General features: G+C 46.4%; 1 protein-coding gene across 4 annotated transcripts in view; it reads right to left on the minus strand.

Annotated features, from left to right (window-relative positions):
* The window catches only part of LOC135916715 (spliceosome-associated protein CWC27 homolog), a 315399-nt gene that overhangs the window by 241684 nt on the left and 49895 nt on the right, over window positions 1-23820 (minus strand). For all 4 annotated transcript variants that reach the window (XM_065450158.2, XM_065450157.2, XM_065450159.2 and 1 more), the window contains exon 2: window positions 9089-9298. In XM_065450158.2, coding sequence (XP_065306230.1) covers window positions 9089-9298 — 210 coding nt within the window. The remainder of the gene's footprint in view (window positions 1-9088; window positions 9299-23820) is intronic.

Here is a 23820-nt window from a genome sequence, read left to right on the forward strand (position 1 = left end):
CGCTGCAGGACCTGTGAGACGGTTCTTGCAAGCGCCAGGCGTATGTTACCACTATAAACAAATATGACATAACCTAGGTTGGCTACTCAGACAGCGTTAACCCTCGCTGCCTAGAAAATCAGAAGTAATGCAGAAGAGAGAAGACAAGAAAGATTAAAAGTGAGAGACAAAGACGAAGTTTGGAGAGGAGGACAGGAAAAGGCAACTAGCAATTTCCTCCGGAAGGGTCAGTCTGGGGGTGCCGTCTACGTGAAGCCGAGGCCAAAGGGCCGAGGAGCCTAGAAGGTCGAAGCACTCAGCATCAGCTCAACCCACAAGATCCCCCTTTCCCCAAACATGGCTAAGCTGCGCACAGTTAAACGCAGGAAGGTCCAACCGTGGTGTGCTCAGGTCCGTGGTGTCACAACACACCAAACGGCTGCTGACGGAGATACTCCTGCAGGGGAAAACTCATTTATCTACATTGAGGGCTATTTCCAAGTCTTTACATACCCTGCATATAGATTATAAAACATTATTAAGAATTGGGTGGTGCGCAACAGAACTCATTTTGTGGTAAGTCGCGCATTTGTCTGCAAAGAGCTTGAGCACCTGTATCAAGCATGTCATGTGCAGTGGCGTCTGCGGATGCATATCAGCCATGGTACCCCTTTACACGCGAGCATTATCTGAATAAACATTCTTCGTTTGGTTGCACTCGTCCATGATACATGGTGCCAGAAGTGGCTTGCTCTCTGGGGGCGGAACCTGACGTGTCGAACCAACATAAGACAGTGACGAGATGGAGTTAGTGAAGTCTCCGGATCTGCTGCTTACAGCCAACAACATTTCGAAAAATTGGGACTGCTTCAAACAGAAGTTAGACCTGTTTCTTATGACAACGGAATCCCAAAAATAACCGAGGTTGGAAGCCGCAAAAAGAGCTCTACTGTTGAGTGGTGCCAGGGACGACGAACTTGAGGTATCTAATTTTACATTTTTTTTAGAGCAAAAACAAAGGGGACTATGCCACATCTGCGAAGAAATTCTAAGAGTACTTTCAAGAGCAACAAAATGAGGTGCATGAACGTTACCTGTTTCAGTCAAGGACTCAAGCCAAAGGGATACCTTTCGAGCATATTGTGCAAGATTTACGGAAGCAAGCCAGCAAATGCAACTTCAGGCAACAAGTTGGCTCCATGATCTGCAACCAGATTGTTTTCAGCACCAACGACCCGAAATTGCAAAAAAAATTATCCGGGAGAAGAACTTCCCAGTGCTAAAAGCAGAACAGATGTGTAAAGCCGCAGAAGTAGCAGCACATCAAAATGAGGCATGGGCATCACCAGAAAGACAAGTGGCGACTGTGGATTGGCATCCGAAGTCAACTGGGTCAACAATGCAGCCGATGCAACTGGTTGCACGAACGTGGGAAATGCCCAGCATTTGGCAACGTGTGCTTTCTGTGCAAAACAAGGAATCATTTCACGGTGTGCTGTAAAAGAAGTCCTCAGGTGCACGACGCATGAAAAGACAAATACCATTTCAGTATTTTGAGAGTCAGTGTCGACGCTATCGGAAGCAAGGCTGAATGGCTGATTAATGCGGATGTAGGCTGCCAAGCTGTTTTATTTAAGGTAGGCACAGGTCTTCATGGGAACTTCCTGCTTTATTCAGTCTATCAAAGATGCAGGGAAAAACCAAGTATGAGACCAAGTGGCTCGGTCCTCCGCACCTACAGCGGGCACGTTGTCAAGCACATCAGAGTAGCTAAGCTGCGAGTTATAAATGATTAAGCAAGCAATATTAGCTTTTTCATTGTCAAAAAAAGAAACCCTGCAATATTGGGACAACTAGCGAGCGAAGAGCTAGTGTTTGAGTCAATTGATGTCATGAACACCGCATGAGTGGACAACATTTTTAAAGACTTCCCGCAGTTGTTGCATGGCACTGTGTGCTTAGCCCGCAAGTATAAAATCAAGTTGGAAGTAGGGGCAACGCTACTTGTGCAACCAGCGTGACGAGTACCCCTCGTGCTAAGAGAACCTTTACGAGAAGAGTTGCAGTGCGTGGAGCAAGCAGGAATCATGCAAAAGGTCTAGGAACCAATTAACTGGGCAAGCCCCCTCATTCATGTTCAGAAAAAGGACAGAAGGCTACGCATGTGCATGGACCCCAGGCAGATAAACAAGTGCTTAAAGTCAAGATACCAGCAGTCATAAAGGCATTACGTAAGCAAGGAGTACAGGATGTTTACGCAAATATGTTGGAAAGTATCTACAGAGATTCCACAGCTACCTTAATTCTCCACAAGCAAGAGGATATCTATAAAGAAAGGGGTCAGACAAGACAAAATCTATCCAATGCTATTCACTGCGTGCTTGGAAGAAGTATTCAAGCTATTAAACTAGAAAGGCTTAGGAGTAAGGATCAACGGCGAATATCTCTGCAACCTTCGGTGTGCAGATGACATTGTTCTATTCATCAACACTGCAGATGAGTTACAACGAATGATTGAGGACGTTAACAGAGAGAGTATAAGAGTTGGGTAGAAGATTAATATTGTTACAGAAGGATGAAAGAAGAGAGAGAGGAAGAAGAAGATCGCAAGACGCTGGCTGCTGCGTGTTGTTACTAGTCAGCCATTTTAACCCCACTGACTCTGTTAGTATATACATTGTAAATACAGTCTTATACTCCCTACATGCCCGTAACATTATGTCATCATCATCATCATCAGCCTGGTTACGCCCGCTGCAGGGCAAAGGCCTCTCCCATACTTCGCCACCAACCCCGGTCATGTACTAATTGTGGCCATGTCGTCCCTGCAAACTTCTTAATCTCATCCGCCCACCTAACTTTCTGCCGCCCCCTGCTACGCTTCCCTTCCCTTGGGATCCAGTCCGTAACCCTTAATCACCATCGGTTATCTTCCCTCCGCATTACATGTCCTGCCCATGCCCATTTCTTTTTCTTGATTTCATCTAAGATGTCATTAACTCGCGTTTGTTCCCTCACCCAACCTGCTCTTTTCTTATCCCTTAACGTTACACCCATCATTCTTCTTTCCATAGCTCATTGCGTCTTCCTCAATTTAAGTAGAACCATTTTCATAAGCCTCCAGGTTTCTGCCCCGTAGGTGAGTACTGGTAAGACACAGCTATTATACACTTTCCTCTTGAGGGATAATGGCAACCTGCTGTTCATGATCTGAGAATGCCTGCCAAACACACCCCAGCCCATTCTTATTCTTCTGATTATTTCCATCTCATGATCGGGATCCGCCGTCACTACCTGCCCTAAGTACATGTATTCCCTTACCACTTCCAGTGCCTCGCTGCCTATTGTAAATTGCTGTTCTCTTCCGAGACTGTTAAACATTATTTTAGTTTTCTGCAGATTAATTTTTAGACCCACCCTTCGGCTTTGCCTCTCCAGGTCAGTGAGCATGCATTGCAGTTGGTCCCCTGAGTTACTAAGCAGGGCAATATCATCAGCGAATCGCAAGTTACTAAGGTATTCTCCATTAACTTTTTATCCCCTATTCTTTCCAATCCAGGTCTCTGAATACCTCCTGTAAACACGCTGTGAATAGCATTGGAGAGATCGTATCTCCCTACCTGACGCCTTTCTTTATTGGGATTTTGTTGCTTTCTTTATGGAGGACTACGGTGGCTGTGGAGCCGCTATAGATATCTTTCAGTATTTTTACGTACGGCTCATCTACACCCTGATTCCGTAATGCCTCCATGACTGCTGAGGTTTCAACAGAATCAAATGCTTTCTCGTAATCAATGAAAGCTAGATATAAGGGTTGGTTATATTCTGCACATTTCTCTATCACCTGATTGATAGTGTGAATATGGTCTATTGTTGAGTAGCCTTTACGGAATCCTGCCTGGTCCTTTGGTTGACAGAACTCCAAGGTGTTCCTGATTCTATTTGCGATCATCTTAGTAAATACTTTGTAGGCAACTGACAGTAAGCTGATCGGTCTATAATTTTTCAAGTCTTTGGCGTCCCCTTTCTTATGGATTAGGATTACGTTAGCGTTCTTCCAAGATTCCGGTACACTCGATGTCATGAGGCATTGCATATACAGGGTGGCCAGTTTCTCTAGAACAATCTGCCCACCATCCTTCAACAAATCTGCTGTTACCTGATCCTCCCTAGCTACCTTCCCCCTTTGCATATCTCCCAAGGCTTTCTTTACTTCTTCCGGCGTTACCTGTGGATTTCGAATTCCTATAGAATATTTTCTCTTCCATTATCGTCGTGGGTGCCACTGGTACTGTATAAATCTCTATAAAACTCCTCAGCCACTTGAACTATCTCATCCGTATTAGTAATGATAATGCAGGCTTTGTCTCTTTAACGCATACATCTGATTTTTGCCAATTCCTAGTTTCTTCTTCACTGTTTTTAGGCTTCCTCCGTTCCTGAGAGCATGTTCAATTCTATCCATATTATACTTCCTTATGTCAGCTGTCTTACGCTTGCTGATTAACTTTGAAAGTTCTGCCAGTTCTATTGTAGCTGTAGGGTTAGAGGCTTTCATACATTGGCGTTTCTTGATAAGATCTTTCGTCTCCTGCGATAGTTTACTGGTATCCTGCCTAACGGAGTTACCACCGACTTTCATTGCACACTCCTTAATGATTCCCACAAAATTGTCGTTCATTGCTTCAACACTAAGGTCCTCTTCCTGAGTTAAAGCGGAATACCTGTTCTGTAGCTTGATCTGGAATTCCTCTATTTTCCCTCTTACCGCTAACTCATTGATTTGCTTCTTATGTGCCAGTTTCTTCTGTTCCCTCATCAGGTCTAGGCTAATTCGAGTTCTTACCATCCTGTGGTCACTGCAGCGCACCTTGCTGAGCACGTCCACATCTTGTGTGATGCCAGGGTTAGCTCAGAGTATGAAGTCTATTACATTTCTAGTCTCGCCGTTCGGGCTCCTCCACGTCCACTTTCGGCTATCCCGCTTGCGGAAGAAGGTATTCATTATCCGCATATTATTCTGTTCCACAAACTCTACTAAGAACTCTCCCCTGCTATTCCTAGTATCTATGCCATATTCCCCCACTGCCTTGTCTCCAGCCTGCTTCTTGTTTACCTTGGCATTGAAGTCTCCCATTAGTATAGCGCATTTAGTTTTCACTCTACCCATCGCCGATTCCACGTCTCCATAGAAGCTTTCGACTTCCTGGTCATCATGACTGCATGTAGGGGCATAGACTTGTACCACCTTCAATTTGTACGTCTTATTAGGTTTCACAACAAGACCAGCCACCCTCTCGTTAATGCTATAGAATTCCTGTATGTTAGCAGCTATATTCTTATTAATCAGGAATCTGACTCCTAGTTCTCTTCTCTCCTCTAAGCCCTGGTAGCACAGGACGTGCCCGCTTTTTAGCACTGTATATGCTTCTTTTGGCCTCCTAACTTCACTGAGCCCTATTATATCCCATTTACTGCCCTCTAATTCCTCCAATAGCACTGATAGACTCGCCTCACTAGATAACATTCTAGCGTTAAACGTTGCCAGGTTCATATTCCAATGGCGGCCTATCCGGAGCCAGTGATTCTTAGCACCCCCTGCTGCGTCACAGGTCTGACTACCGCCGTGGTCAGTTGCTTTGCAGCTGCTGGGGACTGAGGGCCGGGGTTTAATTGTTGTGTTCATATAGGAGGTTGTGGCCAAGTACTGCACCAGGGTGGCCAATCCTGCTCTGGTGAGGGAGTGCGTTACCGGTTCTGGTCACCGGGATCAGGCCACACTCCAGGCCTGTTTATGCAATTTTATCAACACGCGGATTTTTTTTTTTTAATCCGGTGGAAAATTGCCGGCACCGGGATTCGAACCACGGACCTCTTGCACGCGAGGCGGGTGTTCCACCTCTACGCCACCGCTGCACCACTTTATGTAGAACATTATGTAGAAGACAAAAATTATGAACAATAGCCAGGCAAGGTAACAAGAGTTCAGGATCGCCAGTCAGCCTCTAGAATCTGTGGAGGAGTGCATTTAAATGGGTCAATTAGTCACAGGGGACCTTGACCATGAGAAGGAATTTACAGAACAAAAATGGGCTGGAGCGCATTGAGCAGACATTGTCAGATCCTGACTGGAAGCTTACCATTATCATAAAAAAGAAAGGTATACAATCAATGCATTCTACCGGTGGTGGCATACTGGGCAGAAACTTGGAGAATAACAAAGAAGCTCAAAAACAAGTTAAGGACCGAAAAAAGAGCGATGGAACAAAGAATGTTAGGCGTAATGTAAGAGAGTGGTGTGGATCAGAGAGCAAACAGGGATAGCCGATATTCTAATTGACATTAAGAGAAAGAAATGGAGTTGGGCAGCTCATGTAATGCATATGTTAGATAACCGGTGGACCATTAGAGTTATAGAATGGGCACCAAGAGAAGGAAAGCACAGTCAAGGACGGCAAAAGACGAGGTGGGGTGATGAAATTAAGGGCGGGACTCAGGTCTTTGGGACAGAAAATCAGCCCAAAATTAAAATTTTCAATTTTTAATTTCCGCATTCGTGACGCTTTCCCGCACCTATCTTTAAAATTTGGTAACAAAATACTGCGTAATTCTATTACCATGACCTAAAGATGCAAATCCACAAGTGTTGCTTTTTAAATTGGGGACGAATCACGCTCGATTTTCGTTTCGCATAACTCAATAACTATGCATTCTACCAGTGCCATCTTGGTATCAATTGACAGGTCACGTTTCTGGCTTTTTTTTATTCGTCAGTCGGCAACATTGTAGGAGCTGCGGTCACACACACAAAAAAAACAGCAACGAACTTCGTCGCACACACTACTGTTGGCCCCTTTCACTATGTGACCAAGATGTGTCCAAGGGCCATGAGCACTTAAACGACGAAAATAGCAGCCATTCTGTGTTAGTCTCGCAACTGTAACGCTGCATATGCTGGAGGTCTGACAAAGTTTCGTTCCCTGAATCGTTACGGGCGGCAACTTGCAAGGGGCAATAAACTTCCAAAAGGGATTCCGTTGTCACAGTCAGCACAGGGTACCCGGCAGCTCGCTGCTGAAGTCATACCGCCAACAAACGTCGATGCCTCAACTGCTCTGCCACATCACGCATATCCACAGGCGAGTTACACTTGTGTATAAAAGAACTGAACACAGCTGTCATAACTGAAGAGGAAGTGAACAAGACCACATGAGCAAGCTATGCTCAACAAGATTGCATCTACGACGGCCACAGAGTGAAAGATTCGACATTTTGTTCAAGATCCAACCACTGACAGTGCAACAGCCTCGGTCGCAAACCTAGCTGCTCTTTACGTTGTCGTCAGACTTGCAGCAATGAACAATCTTGGCGTTTTCTCGTGCAATACTTGCGGTGGTTCTGTGTAGCTGGTGCAAAGTGATCAGTATTGCGGTCTCACTACTAAACTGACTGTAGTTTGCGAGATCTGCGGTGAAGTTGCGTCAGGATGGAGCTCGCGGGTAATTGAGGGGCTGAAAACATGTAATCCTTTTGAAGTGAACATACTCGTTGCCGGCAAGACCAATTCCTAACGGCAAGACCAAGACCTAACGAGATGCCTGTTGTCGTTTTGTTTGTGGGCCAAAGTCCTCTACAAAAGAAAGTTTTCTTCAACCGGGTCCCCCTATCTGCTCGTCATTCCTGCAGCTCTTCGTACGGAAGTACTTTAAGCCTGTCACAACGAGGTGACTTCTGGTCACTTAGGCTACATGAGAACGTTGGCCAGAGTGCAGCAGAGATACTGCTGGCCGAGACTTAACACCATGTGAAACATCACGTTCGCACTTGCCTCGACTGCCAGAGGCACAAGTCGCCTCTGTCGAAACCAGCCGGCCTCCTGCAACCTGTCCAGGTTCCTCGAAGACCATTTGACCAAATCGGAATGGATATATTGGGTCCGCTTCCTACTTCTACTGCAGTGAATCGCTTTGTTATCGTAGCAACCGACTATCTCACACGTTACGCTGAAACAAAGGCAATCCAGAGAAGCACAGCGGAAGAGGTGGCGCGCTTTTTCATTGAGCACATTGTGTTGCGACACGGCGCACCAACCGTCGTAATCACAGACCGAGGAACTGCATTCACTGCTGCGCTTTTAGATCACTTCTTGCTGCTAAGTGGAACGACGCATGGGAAATCAACCGGCTACCATCCATAAACCAACGGATTGACAGAACGCCTAAACAAAACAATTGAAGACATGCTCTCCATGTACGTGGATGTTGAACATAAAAATTGGGACGACACCCTTCCGTATATCACCTTTGCATATAACACGGCGAAACAAGAGACAACGCGCATGACTCCGTTCACCCTTGTTCACGGGTGGGATGTACAAACGATGTTGGATGCTATGCTTCCGCATGACTTTGACGACACTGCTACGGACGCCGCTGTGTTTACGCAACGCGCAGAAGAGGCTCAGCAACTCGCACGCTTGCGGATCTGCCAGCAGCAAGACTACGACGCAGGGCGCTATGACTTTCACCGTCGAAAAGTAATCTATGACGTCGGCGACAGAGTGTGGGTTTGGATACCCATACGAAAACGAGCCCTCTCCGAGAAGCTGTTAAGGCGATACTTCGGACCATATCGAGTATTGCGCCGACTCAGTGACGTCACGTACGAGGTCGTCCCCGATAGTCCCAATTGTACGCGGCGCCGCACGCACCGTCCTGAACTTGTGCACGTTGTCCGCATGAAGCCGTATGTGAGCGAATAACTATGCGAAAGACCCTTAATTCCGCAAGTGACACTTCTGGTCTAGCATCGGGACGATGCTCTCTTAGCGAGGGACAAATGACGCGTGCGTCTATTCTTCTATGCAGACAACAACGAAGATAGGGACATTAATGTGGGTCAGTCTAGTGGGTCAGTGGGATTCGGCGAGGACGAAGACGTGTCTCTGGCCTGTTCTTGTATTTTGAACAAGTTGTCCTGCGGCTCTTGAACGTCTCCCTGTCTACTGTTCGCGTTGTACTGCAACAATACTCTGCAATTTGTTGAGGCTAGTGCAAAACTCAGCCCAGATTTTAATTGCACTCTGTGAGAAAATGTACGCCTCTCTCACCTTGAAGGGCGCACCGTAAATGGACTCCCCACCATTCCCAGTGCCTGTGGGGTCACCTCCCTGCACAATAAAGCCCTTGACTATGCGGTGGAAGATGGTGCCATCGTAGTAGCCTTCAAGACAGAGCTGCACGAAGTTGCGGCACGCACGTGGTGCCTCCTTGGACCACAGCTCAACTTCGATGTCGCCAACAGATGTCACCAGCAAAACCTGCATGTTTTAAAACACTCAATGCTTCTTTATAAATTGGCTCACATTATTTGAGGACAGGGTCAAGCTGAGCTTTTATTCGATTCTTTCAGTATACAGAAACGCCAGCAAAAAATAAAGGCAGAAGTGCTTGACAAAGGCTTCTGCTTCACAAACAGGCACGTATTCACCCCAAGTTGGCATCAGCAGTGCATCTACCATGTGCAGATGGCACAAGCCTCAGTGGCTCTTGTGCTGATGAAATAAAAGAACACTGTGCTCAGTGCCCAGCACAACTGTTCTAACACTAAGAAAACTAAAAGGGCCATCTCCCATGCACTAGGTAAACAACTTCATTACAAGCACCAAATAGAAATTATTAATAATTTTAAATAATTGGGGATTGTTGTGAGCTCACACACGAAATGTGTTAGACATATGTCCTATCAATACGGAAAAAATGCACTATTTATCATACAGCCTATTATTGTTAAGCATATGCGTTTAGTCCTTTTTGAACAAGCTGTATAAGTGGCTGTGGAACTTATTGTCCGTTATTAACTGTCATAGTCTGTGGGCTGGTCTGTCCATATCCTGGCACCAAAACTAAAGCTTAGAACTTATCATGTCATATTTCAAATGTATACTGACTACTGTCACGCTATCACAAGAACCACATAAAAGACCAACACCACACACTTATTAACCCTGCAGAAGAAAGTGCTAACACTTTTTGCTGGCGTTACTTACACAGCACATGCACAGAATTTATTCCCACAATACAACATTCCGCATATAGGCGCTACGTATGAATACCACTTACTTTATCACCTCAAGTTTTATCCACAATAGGCTTCCGATTTCATTAAAACAATTGCCAAGTATTCATGGCGATAGCAAATTATTACACAGCTATACACAGCAGGGTTGCACAGCTATACACAAGCAAACAAAAACACATCTCACTCAATGACCATGTACACTCATTGTCAGAATGCTAGAGTGATGAAGAGCAGCAGCAGTGACGAGCGAATTCCACTTGCTACTGCCTCTTGCTTCAATGTGAACCAGGCGCGTGAGTATACAGTGCACACAAAGCCATCTCTTGTTGCCTTCGAGCCTTTGAACCTGCCACAGATTACTTCCAAGATAGGACACTCGCAGCAACACCATGCACAGCCAGAGCAGAAGCACTCCTCCTCCCGCAGCCCCCCTTGTGTGCATGAAGGGATGGTGTGCACCGTCTCCATCTTCCTCCCTTGCGCGAGCAAGACGCTGCTGCACCAAGCCACCATCTTTCTTGGATCACCCTTGTATGCTTTCCTTCACACTTACGCCTCTTATGTTTTTAACATTTCGCCACATCGTTTCGTCAAACATTTCTTCAATATTTTTCTCTGCAGCATGGGGCATGGCCATGATCTTATCGCACTTGGACTTTATACGGAACCTCACGGCGATGCCAACGGCAGATATTCGCCTGGCGTGTCCATATAATTGCTTTCGCAGTAAGACCTAAATAGAAGTATGTCACAAAATATACTACAAAAGCGTGAACAGTTCCCCCTACAAGGGCCCACTACAGCAAAGCCTGCAATTTATTGTCCCTGTCAGGCCGGGCATGTTAGGCCAGAACATGCAAAGTTCACAGGAAGAACTGTCAACTATAGTTACACCTGTTGCGCTTTCACTCCACTCCACTAAGGCAAGCGAAAGCTGCACTGCGAATCTTTATAGCGTCGCGCACACTACCAAGAAACGATGTTCTCTCTCCAGCTGCTCATTGGTCTGGCTTGTTGTTAAAAGCTGCAACACTGTCGCTACCTGTGTCTTGGCTTTTCATTGTTTCTTCTGGTCGGCCAGCAGGCCGCATTAAATGCTGCTCCATGTCTTGACCCAGCCTTGCTCGGCCAGCCCCTGTTCCAGAGGAGCATCTGTTCCGGAGGAGCATCTGCTCCTTTCGTGGTTTTACAGACAGTTGGCAGCTCACATAAACTCTGCATTAGATGAGTAATAAGCTATGCTGCTTCTCACACCACCCTCCCCTGCTCTTTCTATTCGTACAAGGCGTCTTTTTTCCCGATTGTCAACAGAATGTTTAAAAATCACCCATTGCACATAGCACAATTCTACTTCTTGAGCTAGATTACTCTCTGAGGTAGGCACTATTTGCACGAGTAAGCAAAGGGAACATTTGACTAATTAACAAATAATAACAAATACATTTGCTAAGTAACTTCTAAATGAATTACTTTATGGTGTATATTGCAAATGGCAAGGGAGTACCTTGTATATTGCAGTGGGCAAGGGAGCACCTGTAGGATGCAGTCGCGGCTAAAGTGGCTCGTCTTTTTTATACAGGCTTTGTTGCATGCCACAGTACCTGGTTCCATGAGGCTGTCATCACCCCGGATTTCCTGCCACGTACCTACCAGCCTGCAAATCACGCTCCCGTTTCGACTATCTTCAAGCATCACAGTCATGTGCCAAGTACCAGCAAAGTTTGTTTATCGGAACCTTTTCCTACTCCTCGTGGGCACAGCCGAGTGACATCAACATCGTGGAATCCATCGAGCACCACCCCCCAAGCGTTTTTCGTCAGTGGGAAAAGGAGCAACTGTAGGACACGGTCGCAGCTAAAGTGGTTCGTCTTATTTTTGTGCAGGTCAGTAGGAAACTCCACAACCTTGAATTCAAGAACATTTCCTTATGTTTGATGGTGCTCCCTTAGCCAGAAGTGCTATGCGATTGTGTTGCGGGATGTCATGAATAGTTTTGTCTTGTGCTCATGCTGAGTGGGGACATTGAAATCAACCCAGGTCCCAGTGGCGCTGAACAGCTGGAAATTATCACTGAAAATCAGAACTCATCCTCACCTGATTTGAAATCTATTCGGGAGAGGTTAGAACGTCATATCATGGAATCAAACCAAAGGTTGGCTTCTATTGAGCAATAGACTGAATCTTTCGCACAAACAATAAAATGGGTAGATGACTGTGAGAGTTCTGTTTTGAAGCTACAGAATTTATTGTGACACTGTCGAGCAAGGTTGACGAACTAGAAAATCGTAGTCGGCATAGTAGCTTGATAGTCTATGGGGTAAAGGAGCATGACGAAGAAACATCTAATAGCCTCAGAAGTGTTGTGTTGACAGAAGTGTTTGAAGGAAAACTGGGAGTTAAAGCAGAAAGCATTGAACGCATTCCTCGCTTGGGCCAGAAATCAGCGAATAAGACACAGCCAGTGATAATGCGATTCTTTGACTTTAATGAAAAAATTAACCTTCTCAGGAATGCAAAAAGACTCAAGCTTACAAAAATGTCGATATCGGAAGACTATTCTCCTCGAATTCAGAACATAAGAAAACACCTTTGGTCTACCGCCAAAGATATTCACAAACCCGAGGATAAGGTGTATCTAAAATTTGACAAGTTGGTCTTCAATGGAGACACATATTTGGGATGAGGCGAGGAATGAAAGACAGAAGCTTAACAGGTTTATTGAAGATAGCGGTAGTAGTGCAGGCCAAGATAGTGATAGCGATCGAGTTGCTTCGGCGTCGAGCCATACGGTCACCCAATGAAAGTACGGCAAAACTCAGGACTGACGGGTAGATAATAGCCGGCCATTGCAGCTTGTTTCTTTCATTACCCAAAGCATCTGGAATAAGACTACTGAATTAGAGGCGCTCCTTTATGATCTCGACCCGCACATACGGTTTTTGACCGAGACGTGGTTGCGCCCTGATGTTCCTGATGGGCAAATTGTGCCACCTGCCTAAAGAGTTCTACGGTGTGATAGACCTTCTCGTGGAGGAGGAGTAACAATTGTCCTGAGGAAAAGCATGAACACTGCAGTGTTGCCGGATGTTCCTAACCATGAGAACCTTTTTTGTAAGATAGATTTCTGTGGCAACACTATCGTATTGGGCCTGGTCTATCGACCTCGTAATTCTGGTCTTGCTTTTCTTCAGGAGTTGAGCAATTATATTTAACGTTATTAGGGTGACTGAGTGAAGCTTATCTTTGGAGGTGATTTTCACTTGCCCAATATCGACTGCTTTCGTATAAATACTATGGTGCTCCTTCTAGGCATTATGAGCTTCTTCTGGACATAGCTTTTTCGTGCAACCTTACTCAGATCATTGAGGTGCCAACTAGAACCTGTTCATCAGTCTCCCACATTGTTGACTTCGGGTTCATCAGAACTGCTCTTAGGTGCATTTCTGTTGATGTGATGAACGGTGTTTCGGACCATAGCCTCGTTTTCTAAGTCTTTTCACTCTCAGCGCATGTTTGCTCTAAAAACAACCCATTGTTGTGAAAGACTTCAATAGAGCTGATGACATAGAGATTTTGGATTTTCTAGAAAGTCACTTTGATGGCTTCAGCGCTGAAGAGAATGTAAATGGTTTGAGGTACTCATTTAAGAAGATTTGCCTTGACTGTTTGTCGATGTTTGTTCCGAATGTTACAAAGAAAAAGAAAAAATGCAACCCATGGATCACGCGGGACATAATTCACATGAAAAAAAGGCTAAAGCAGATGCGAAGGTCTGGTTGACGTAATGAAACGAGCATGAGCATACTAAGTAGTCAGTTAAGGAAAAAGATCAAGCTAGCTAAGAACTCTATTTTACTGTTAGTTTAGGCAACTTTCTCAGTGAAGCACCAGATAAGTTCTGGAAATACATTACTGGTAATAAACTAAGTAGTATCTCCTTAATAGTTAACAATTCACCTCTTAGAAATCCAAAAGCTGTAGCAGATATCTTTAATGAGTATTTTCATTCAGTGTATGCTGACAATGATGTCAGTTCTTGTTATAAACCAGAAGGCTACACTTCTATGCCAGACGTTATTTCCCGCGAAGGTATTTTTAATCTACTCCTGAAGCTTGACATTAAAAAGTTGAATAGTCCTGATAACATCCCTGCAGCTTTCCTGCGCCGATACACAGAATGGATATCCTATTACCCGTATGTGATTTTTAACACCTGTTTGGCGCAGTGCTCTGTCCCATCTGATAGGAAAACCGGTCATGTTATACCCATCTTTAAGGCTAACAATCGTTCCTGCGTGTCCAACTACCACCCAATATCCTTGATCGCAACCAGCTGAAAAATCTTTGAACATGTAATCTGCTGATCCTTGACTGAGTTCCTAGATGAGACTCATTTCTTATCTGATGTGCAACATTGTTTTAGATGCGGTTTATCGACTGTCTCTCAGTTGGTTACTTCTTGTCATGACTTTTTCATCGCAGTCAACAATAGAGAGCAAATGAATGCCGCATTTCTGGACTTCACCAAAAAGCCTTTGATAAGGTTCCCCATAGTAAACTCACAGAAAAGCTTTACGCAGACGGAATCTCTTCCAACCATATTGATCTTATTAAAGCATATTGTTACATGTAGCTGATGCCCAATGCTATTTACAATTTATTTACAGGGGAGCTAACGGAGGCCAAAATGGCGACGCTATATTGAGCGGCCACACCGTTCCGGTGCTTAATCTACACATCCACAGTGAAAAGAGTGTGGTATAGTTTTAGTCTCGCCACGTGAACGATGTCACTTGCAGCTGATGATGACGCTGAGAGGTCGGTGGGGATGATTTCATACGTGACATCCGTCACTTGTCACACCACACGGTATGGGCCAGTGTAGTGCGACAGCAGCTTTTCAGAAAGGCCCACACGTCGGATGGGTGACCAGAGAAGCACCAGAAAACCCGGAGAAAAATGCACGTCGCGATGGTGGCAATCATAGAGGCGGCTCTGATGCTCCTGTGAGGCCTTGAGACGGGTGCGGGCGAGCTGGTGTGTGTGGTCGGCGTGTGCAATCATGTCGCGGGCGTATTCAGTGGCTGAACGTGTGGCGGAAGGCAGCAAAGTGTCCAAGGGCAATGCGGGTACTCAGCCATATAGGAGATAGAATGGTGAATAGCCGGCAGTGTTGTGACACGATGAATTACACGCAAACGTCACATATGGTAAGTGAAGATCCCAGTTGTGGTGGTCGGTCGCAACATACAATGAAAGCATGTCGGTGATGTTCCGGTTGAGGCGCTCCATAAGGCCATTGGTCTGTGGGTGGTAGGATGTGCTGAACTTGTGCTTTGTCGAGCAGGAGCGGAGGATGTCCTTGACGACTGCTGTGAGAAACCTGCGGCCACGGTCAGTGAGTAATTGGTGCGGAGCACCGTGCACTAAAATGATGTCATAGAGAGGAAAGTCAGCAACATCAGTGGACAACTTATTGGGAGGGCTCTGGTGATTGCGTACCGCGTAGCATAATCAGCAGCGACGGCGACCCGTTTATTTCCGGAGCCCGAGAGAGGAAATGGTCCAAGAAGGTCTAGACCAACACGGAAAAAAGGTTCGGGTGGGATGTTGATCGGCTGGAGACATCCAGCTGGAAGTGTGGAGGGCTTCTTCCGGCACTGACAGGGCTCACAAGTGGCAACGTAGCACCGCACAGAGCGGGCGAGACTCGGCCAAAAGAATCGACGGCATACATGGTCGTATGTGCGCGAGACGCCCAAGTGTCCAGCCGAGGGAGCGTCGTGAAGTTGGTGGAGGACAGTCGAACGAAGGTGTGATGGAATGACGAGCAGAAGGTCAAGGCTGTGTGGATCAAAATTGCGGCGGCATAATGTCCCCTCCTTGAGGAGAAACATCCAGAGAGAGGCACCACCAGGCATTGACTCCAGACGGTCAATGAGGGCTCGTAATGAAGGATTGCGGCGTTGCTCGTTGCCGATTTGAAGCAACTGGGACACAGAGAAAACACAAGAGAGCGTCCGCATCAGCCGGTGCGTCGACGGGGTAGCGAGACAAACAATCGGCATCCTGGTGCAAGGGTACTTTCTTATATACCACGGAGAAGGTATATTCTTGCAGGCGTAATGTCCAGCAAGCGAGCCGTCCCGTGGGGTCTTTGAGCGAGGATAGCTAGCGGAGAGCGTGGTGATAAATGATGACACAGAATAGCCGTCTTACAAGTATAGACGAAACTTGGCAACAGTCCACACAAGAGCATGGCACTCGCGCTCTGTGATTGAATAATTGCGCTCGGCGGGTGATAGAAGTCGGCTGGCATAGGCTATAATGCGATCATGTCCACGCTGGCGTTGCACTAACACTGCTCTTATGCCGTGACCACTGGCATCAGTTCTAACTTCTGTTGAGGCAGACGTGTCAAAGTGGGCCAGAATTGGAGGCGTGGTAAGGAGAGTAGTGAGCTGCAAAAAAATGCGGCCCAAAAAAAAGGGGCGTCTTTCTTCAAGAGGTCGGTAAGGAAACAAGCAATGGTTGCAAAATCCTTCACAAAGTGTCGGAAATAAGAGCACAGCCCTACAAAACTACGAACGTCCTTGGTAGACTTCGAAACAGGAAAGTTCGTAACGGCGCAAATTGTGTCCGAATCAGGTTGCACGTTTCTGGCATCCACGAGGTGTCCAAGGACAGTGATTTGGCAGCGAGCGAAGTGACATTTTGACGAGTTCAACTGGAGACCGGCACCGCGGAACATGTCAATAATCACAGAAAGACGGTCTAGATATGTGTAAAATGTGGGCGAATAAACGATGATGTCGTCCAGATAGCATAAACAGGTGGACCACTTGAACTCCTGAAACAAAGAGTCCATCATTCGTTCGAAGGTGGCGGGCGCCTTACAGAGACCGAAAGGCGTCACCTTGAATTGATAAAGGCCGTCAGGGTTAACAAATGCAGTCTTCTCTCGGTCCATGTCATCGCCGGATGTCTGCCAGTAGCCGGAGTGTAAGTCGATAGAAGAATAGGTGGCACCATGCAGGCAGTCTAGAGCGTCATCAATACGTGGCAAAGGATACACGTCCTTTTTTGTGATTTTGTTCAGGTGGCGATAATCTACACAAAAGCACCACGTTCCATTCTTCTTTTTGACAAGTACGACAGGAGAAGCCCAGGGACTACAGGAAGGCTCAATAATGTCCTTTTCAAGCATCTTTTTTTACTTCCTGTTGGATAAAAGCTCGTTCCAACGCAGAAACACGATATGGATGTCGGTAAATAGGGTTCACATCACCAGCATTTATGCGATGGGTCATCACAGATGTTTGACCTAAGGGTCGATTGTCAAAGTAAAAAATGTCGCGATAGCTTTGAAGAATGCGGCAAAGGCGGGTGTAAGGTCAGAGAAAACCATCTTCTCAATGTCGACGTCAGTACCGTGCGACAATGTCATGGTATGGGCTGAGCTGTAACAATCTTCCAATGTGAATGGCTCGACCTCATCATCCTGCAAAGCACTAATTACAGCTTGGACCGCTTATAACTTTAAATCAGGTGATAAACTTATTCCTAACAATTACAGATGTATTTCCCTCATAAGCACACGTTGTAAGCTCTTGGAGCATATTATCGCTAATAACATATCTAACCACAATAATTTTTTTGATTTTCAACGTGGCTTTCATAGAAAATTTTCAACCTCAATTGTTATCCATTTTACATGACTTTGCCAGTGCCATTGATGACCGCCTGCAGATTGACGCAATTTTCCTAGACTTGTCAAAGGCATTTGACCGTGTGCCACATACAAATCTAATTGAAATTTTTAAATCACCTGGACTACCAGAAGATATAGTGCATTGGATTCAAGCTTATTTAGCGAATCGTGTTCAGTTTGTGGAAATCCATGGTGTGAAATCTAATAGCCTGCCTGTTTTATCCGGTGTACCACAGGGGTCAGTGTTGGGACCCCTGTTGTTTCTTATCTATGTAAATGATGTTGCTAAAAATTTGGATCCTAATGTCAAGGTGAAATTGTTTGCTGATGATTGTCATTTATTCCACTGTAAGGAGTTCTTCATGCCAGGATACACTTAACAATAGTCTTTGTAAACTCGCGGACTGGTGCGACGACTGAGGAATGCAAATAAACTTTTCCAAAACTGTGTCAATGACAATAACATTGAAACGAAAACCGCTACTTTATACTTACCACATTGGCAATCGGAACCTTGAATCTATTACCTCTGTTAAATATTTAGGTATAACAATTAAAAGTAACCTCAAATGGGACACCCATATTAACAACATATGCAACAAAGCTTTCAAAAAACTTTGTTTCCTGCGTAGAAAGCTAAAGAAATCCCCTTCATCTGTCAAGCTGCAGGCTTATCATTCCCTCGTAGGCCCAGTCCTAGAGTAAGCTTCCATAGTGTGGAGCCCGTTCATTAATAAGGAAATTGACAAACTTGAACGAATTCAGCGCTTGGCTGCACAGTTTATTTGCTCCGATTACAAAACATCTTCATCAGTTTCTGGCATGTTAGGCCAACTTGGACTGGATCCGCTCCACGTGCACCGTAAAATCTCCAGGCTAAAATCTTTTACTCATTTTTTCATAATCAAACAGGTTTAGCAAAAGCCACATATATTACCCATGCTCCACAAAGGTAGTCGCATATTTTTTATTCTAAACTAGTTTGGTCATACTTTGCTCGAACTAAAATCTTTCAGAAATCATTTTTTCCACTTACGAGCGAAGAATGGAATCATTTACCGGAATGTGTTGTTGAATGCATTTCTTATGTTTCATTTGAAAATATGTTGACAAAGCATCTTTTGTAAACCCTCTCCTGCTTGGGCAGCATTGCTGCTTGCAGTATTGTGTAAATAAATAAATAACGTAGGTCGCGGGAGTCAGGAAAATCCGCATTATAAGCGGTACTGCACTATATCAAATACGCCATTTTTAGACTTATTCACATACAAATATGGTCAACCCACCTTTTATTATGTATTTTACAACTTAATGTGCAATAAAGCACCAGAATTGGACACTAAACAAAAAGTTTTTTTTTTTCTTCATCAATGAAAAAATGCCCTTATCTTTGTCTGGCACTGAGCCTTCACCGAATTATGCACCATCTCATCTTCAACAGCGATCAGACGCTGGGAAGCTTTCTCGCTTAAGCCCTTCTGCGCGCAGTACGTCCTGAGTTTGCTGATGTAATCCAGTGCATCTCTATGTGAAAGTTCCGGTGTGCTGTCTCCTTCGTCGTCGTCATCGTGATCACGCATTGCTGCTACAATTGCTTCGTCTGTGCCTGCTTCTTCGCAGACAAACTCATCGCAATCCTCATTCACAAAGCCTTCGAATGTGTCATCCTGTCCAACCATGTTCTTTTTCACCAGATCCGACCACACATCATCCGCGTTGAGGACTTCGTCGACATCGTCGCCGCGGTGGCTATCTTCGCTCCTCACATCAGGATCGCTGACCACGGACTTGCGCAGAAACCCCACCTTTGCAAAACACTTGGCGATGGTTGATGCTTTTATCTGCCACCAAGATGCCGTGATCGTGTCGATGGCACTTCGCAGGTTTACCTTCATTGCTTCGTCTCGCTGAAGGTTAATCAGCACTCTTTCGCATATGCGCCTCTTATAATGCGCTTTCACGGCAGCAATTACGCCTTGGTCCATCGGCTGGCTCTTGGCTGTCGTATTTGCAGGCAAGAACTTGAGGCTCACTGCACTGAGCTTTAAACTTACATGATGGGCACTGCAGTTGTCAAGTCGCTTTTCTGACACCATGTCCTCATCAAATTTTTGAAGCCAAGTTGCAACTAGCTCCCAAGTCATCCATGACTTTCTGTTGGCCTTATATGTAATCGGCAGGCACTCTCTTTTTTTGAAACAGCGCAGCCGCGCCGACCTTCCGTAACAAATAAGTGCCTCATGTCGCTGCCATCCATATTGGCGCAGAACAGAACAGTAAACCGCTCCTTCGAAGCCTTTCTACCGGAGCTGCGTTCGTGGGACAGTGCGAGTGTGTGGTGTGGGAGCAAATTGTAAAACACGCCAGCCTCATCCACATTACAAATGTCCCGCTTCACGTACTTCGCCAGCATGGTCTCAATGTTTATACTGAGCCAGGCCTGAACAGTAGAATCATCAACTTGTGCGCTCTCCCCGGAGATAACATGGCAGCTTATTCCGTGCCGGTCCTTAAACCGCTGAATCCACCCATTTAATGGGTTGCAACTATCGTGGCCCAACAAGTTTGCAAATGACCTGGCCTCACGGGCCAGGTCATTTGGTCATTTGGACTCACGGGCACATTCTGGGCTCGCACCTCGCAGAACCACTTGAACAAAGCGGCGTCGACATCTTCATACTTTGATGAACGTATCCACTTCCTTGCTAGTGATCCACAATTTTTTTGCAGTTGCTGTTGCACCTTATCCTTGTTTTTCCAAATCGCCGACACTGTTGTGTCAACAATGCCGTACTTCTGCGCAACAGAAACCTTCTTTAGGCCACTTTCGACATCTTTAATAATGCTTTGCTGCGTCTCCAGAGATAAAGCTTGCCGGTTTCTTGAGTTGGAAGGATCAGGCGGCATGGCAACTTAGCCCAGCGCGACACAAGTAGCGCGACACAAACGCAAGACAACGAAACACGTTTTCCTGCAGCTAGGCCCACGACGCTAGCAGCGCACTTCGGTATCGCAAGACGACGACTCGTGTGCACCCACACAGGAGAAAAAGCAGCAGACTGGCGCATGTGCAAAGCCAGCCTGTCAACCGACCACTCCCAGCAAATGGACCTTCCCAACGTTTCCCCTTCTCGCCCTCTGAATGGGACCCACCCTGTTACGACGACGGCGCGAGTGCTCGGTCTGGCTCGGCCCCGCCCTCATGGCGCTGCACAAAGAAAAGCAAAAGATAAGGCCACTAGCTGCACTTCTTTCTTCGCACGCTGTACAGTCTCTCTCTCCTCTATTTTTCTCCCCTCTTGCGATGGGTTTCATGGCTTTCTTCTCGCTTTCTGTAGAGGGCGCGGGCATCGTAGTGCTGGGGAGTGCGCTCCCTTCTCTTCAGAGAAACCGCACTATACACGGTCTTCCATCGTGCGCGACCGTGCACTAAGCGGTAGGCTGACACATTAAACTCTATGGGAGGCGCACTGGTGGTCACATAAAGCTTCATTACATGGGGTCCTGGACTATAGGCGGTTACGTTATAAATGGTCTATGCTGTATAGCCAATGAGATCCTCTGAGGCAGAACTTGCACGGCTAGCGCGAAATTGACAAGGGGAAGGCAGGTGCGGTTGCCAGTGATTGTCAGCAGTGTGCAGCACGGTAACACCATGTGTAAGTATAACGGCCAGAATTGGTGCGACCACTTAATTGCCATCACGTACAGCTGGTGAGGACAACAAGTCAACGTGTGTCACAGAGTGAAACGGTAGACGAAATAAAATCCATGCAGCTCATATGGCTTGGAGGTGGGTACAGAGGATCGGCAAGAGCAGGCGAGTCAAGGCGAAGTGAGCCGGCCGAACAGTCAATGAGGACAGAATGATTGGCAAGGAAATCCAGACCAAGAATGAGTTCGTGAGGGCAATGCTCGATGACGGTGAAGAGGACGACGGTGTGTCTCTCAGCAATGGTGAGTCGAGCAGAGCACATGCCAAAAATAGCGACAGTCCCTCCGTCGGCGACTTGTGCAACTTGGTTCGGGACAGACGTCAGAACTTTCTTGAGCCGACGGCGAAAAGCAGCACTCATAACGGACACATGCGCGCCGTTGTCAATCAATGCGCACACAGGAACATTGTCGGCGAGAAAAACGTCCAAAAGAGTCTTGTTTGTGGGTAAGGTGAAGCGAGGATTTCATGCCAATGTCGTCTTTGCAGCTTCACCTCCAGAAGCTGCACTGTCTAGTTTTCCGGTTGGGGGTGCAGCGTGTAGGTCGGAGAAAGAGAACGGTGTTACAAGGCGCACAAGATTGACGGCAGGAGGGAGAAGGCGAGCGGGAGTAGCAGGGTCATGTCAAAGGTGTCGCAGAGTCCGATGATGGGGCGTGTATAGAAGGAGCGAAGGAAAAGGATGCACTTGAGGGATGAGGGTGGTAATCAGGAGAATAGCGCGTCGGAGAAGTCCAGTGGCTGCGGCACTGGTAAGCAACATGTCCAATGCGTCGGCAGTAGAAACAGATCGGCTTTTCGTCTACGGTTCACCATTCAGTGGGGTTGCGCTGTCCATAAGAGCAGTAAGAAGAGCAGGGTGGGGACGTGCGAGGAGAAAGAGGTTCCGAGCGTACGAAACGAATGGATTACAGGCCGACGTTGGACAACTCTTGACGGACGATGGCCTGGATCAAGGAGATTGTCACCGCAGAATGATCAGGTGATGGGAATGAAGGGGCCGCCAGTTGTGCTGTTTCGATCTCACGATGAATGATGTGGGTCAAGTTGTCACATTGCGACGGCTGGTGGAAGAGGTCATCACAAGATGACACAGCAGGTGTGTTGGGAAGTTGCGTGATATGCTGGGATACCCAGCGGCTTTTAGCATGCTCGAGACGGCGGCACTCCTTGAGGATCGTATCGATGCTGGTGATATTCGTAAACACCTGTAAATTGAAGGCGTCGTCAGCAATGCTTTGAGGACGTGATCAACCTTATCATCCTCAGACATGTTCAGGTCAGCCACAGCACAAAGGGCCAAGACGTCGACAATGTACGACACGTAGGACTCGGTCGACGTCTGTACACGTGTGGCAAGGGCTTTCTTGGCATTGACTTGGCGACCGAATGGATTGCCAAAAAGGTTGTGAAGCTGCTTTTTGAAGAGATCCCAGCTCGAGATCTCCTCTTTGTGAGTCTGGAACCATGCTAGTGGAGCTCCGTCGAGGTAGAAAAGAATGTTGGCAAGCGCAATAGTTGGATTCCACCTATGACTGCTGCCGACACGTTCATATAAGCAGAGCCAGTCATCAACATCAGGACTGCCGACTCCGGTGAAAACACCAGGATCCCGAGGGGGGGAAACGGCGCTGTAGGTCGGGGCTGCAGGTGGAGATGCTTGCGTAGATAAGCTGCCACCAGCAGGAGCCGAAGTTGCACTGTCGCAGCTGCGACCACTGCGGAGCACCATGATGGGTACGGGAAACATCCGCTTCCACCTAATTAATGTTACGTGTAGCTGATGCCCAATGCTATTTACAATTTATTTACAGGGGAGCTAATGGAGGCCAAAATGGCGGCGCTATATCAAGCGGGCACACGTCGTCTTCTTCCTTCTCAGTGCAGCCACACTGTGGCAGCTGTTCCGTATCATCATCTTGATAACGGATTTCAATACGTCCAAATCGATAACGCAATGTTCAGATGCCCTTCCTGTCTCATCTGGTGTCCCTCAGGGACCGGTACTGGGGCCTATTCTATATTTATTCTATATAAATGACATAGTGAATGTGGTAGATTCTGAAGTTAAAATTAAACTTTTTGAAGACGACTGTTTTCTGCACTGATCATGAGAAGGAAGTTCATAGGAGAATAAAAATGGGTTGGATCGCATAAGGCAGACATTGACAGGTAGCTTGCCATTATCATTTCCATTATCACTGAAAAGGAAAGTGTACAATCAGTGCATTTTACCATTGCTGACGTATGGGGCAGAGACTTGGAGACTGACAAAGAAGCTTGAGAAAAAGTTAAGGACCGCGCAAAGAGCGATGGAATGAAGAATACTAGGCAT

Source organism: Dermacentor albipictus, chromosome 3 (genome assembly GCF_038994185.2).
Source record: "Dermacentor albipictus isolate Rhodes 1998 colony chromosome 3, USDA_Dalb.pri_finalv2, whole genome shotgun sequence".
In the NCBI taxonomy this organism is placed as follows: domain Eukaryota; kingdom Metazoa; phylum Arthropoda; class Arachnida; order Ixodida; family Ixodidae; genus Dermacentor; species Dermacentor albipictus.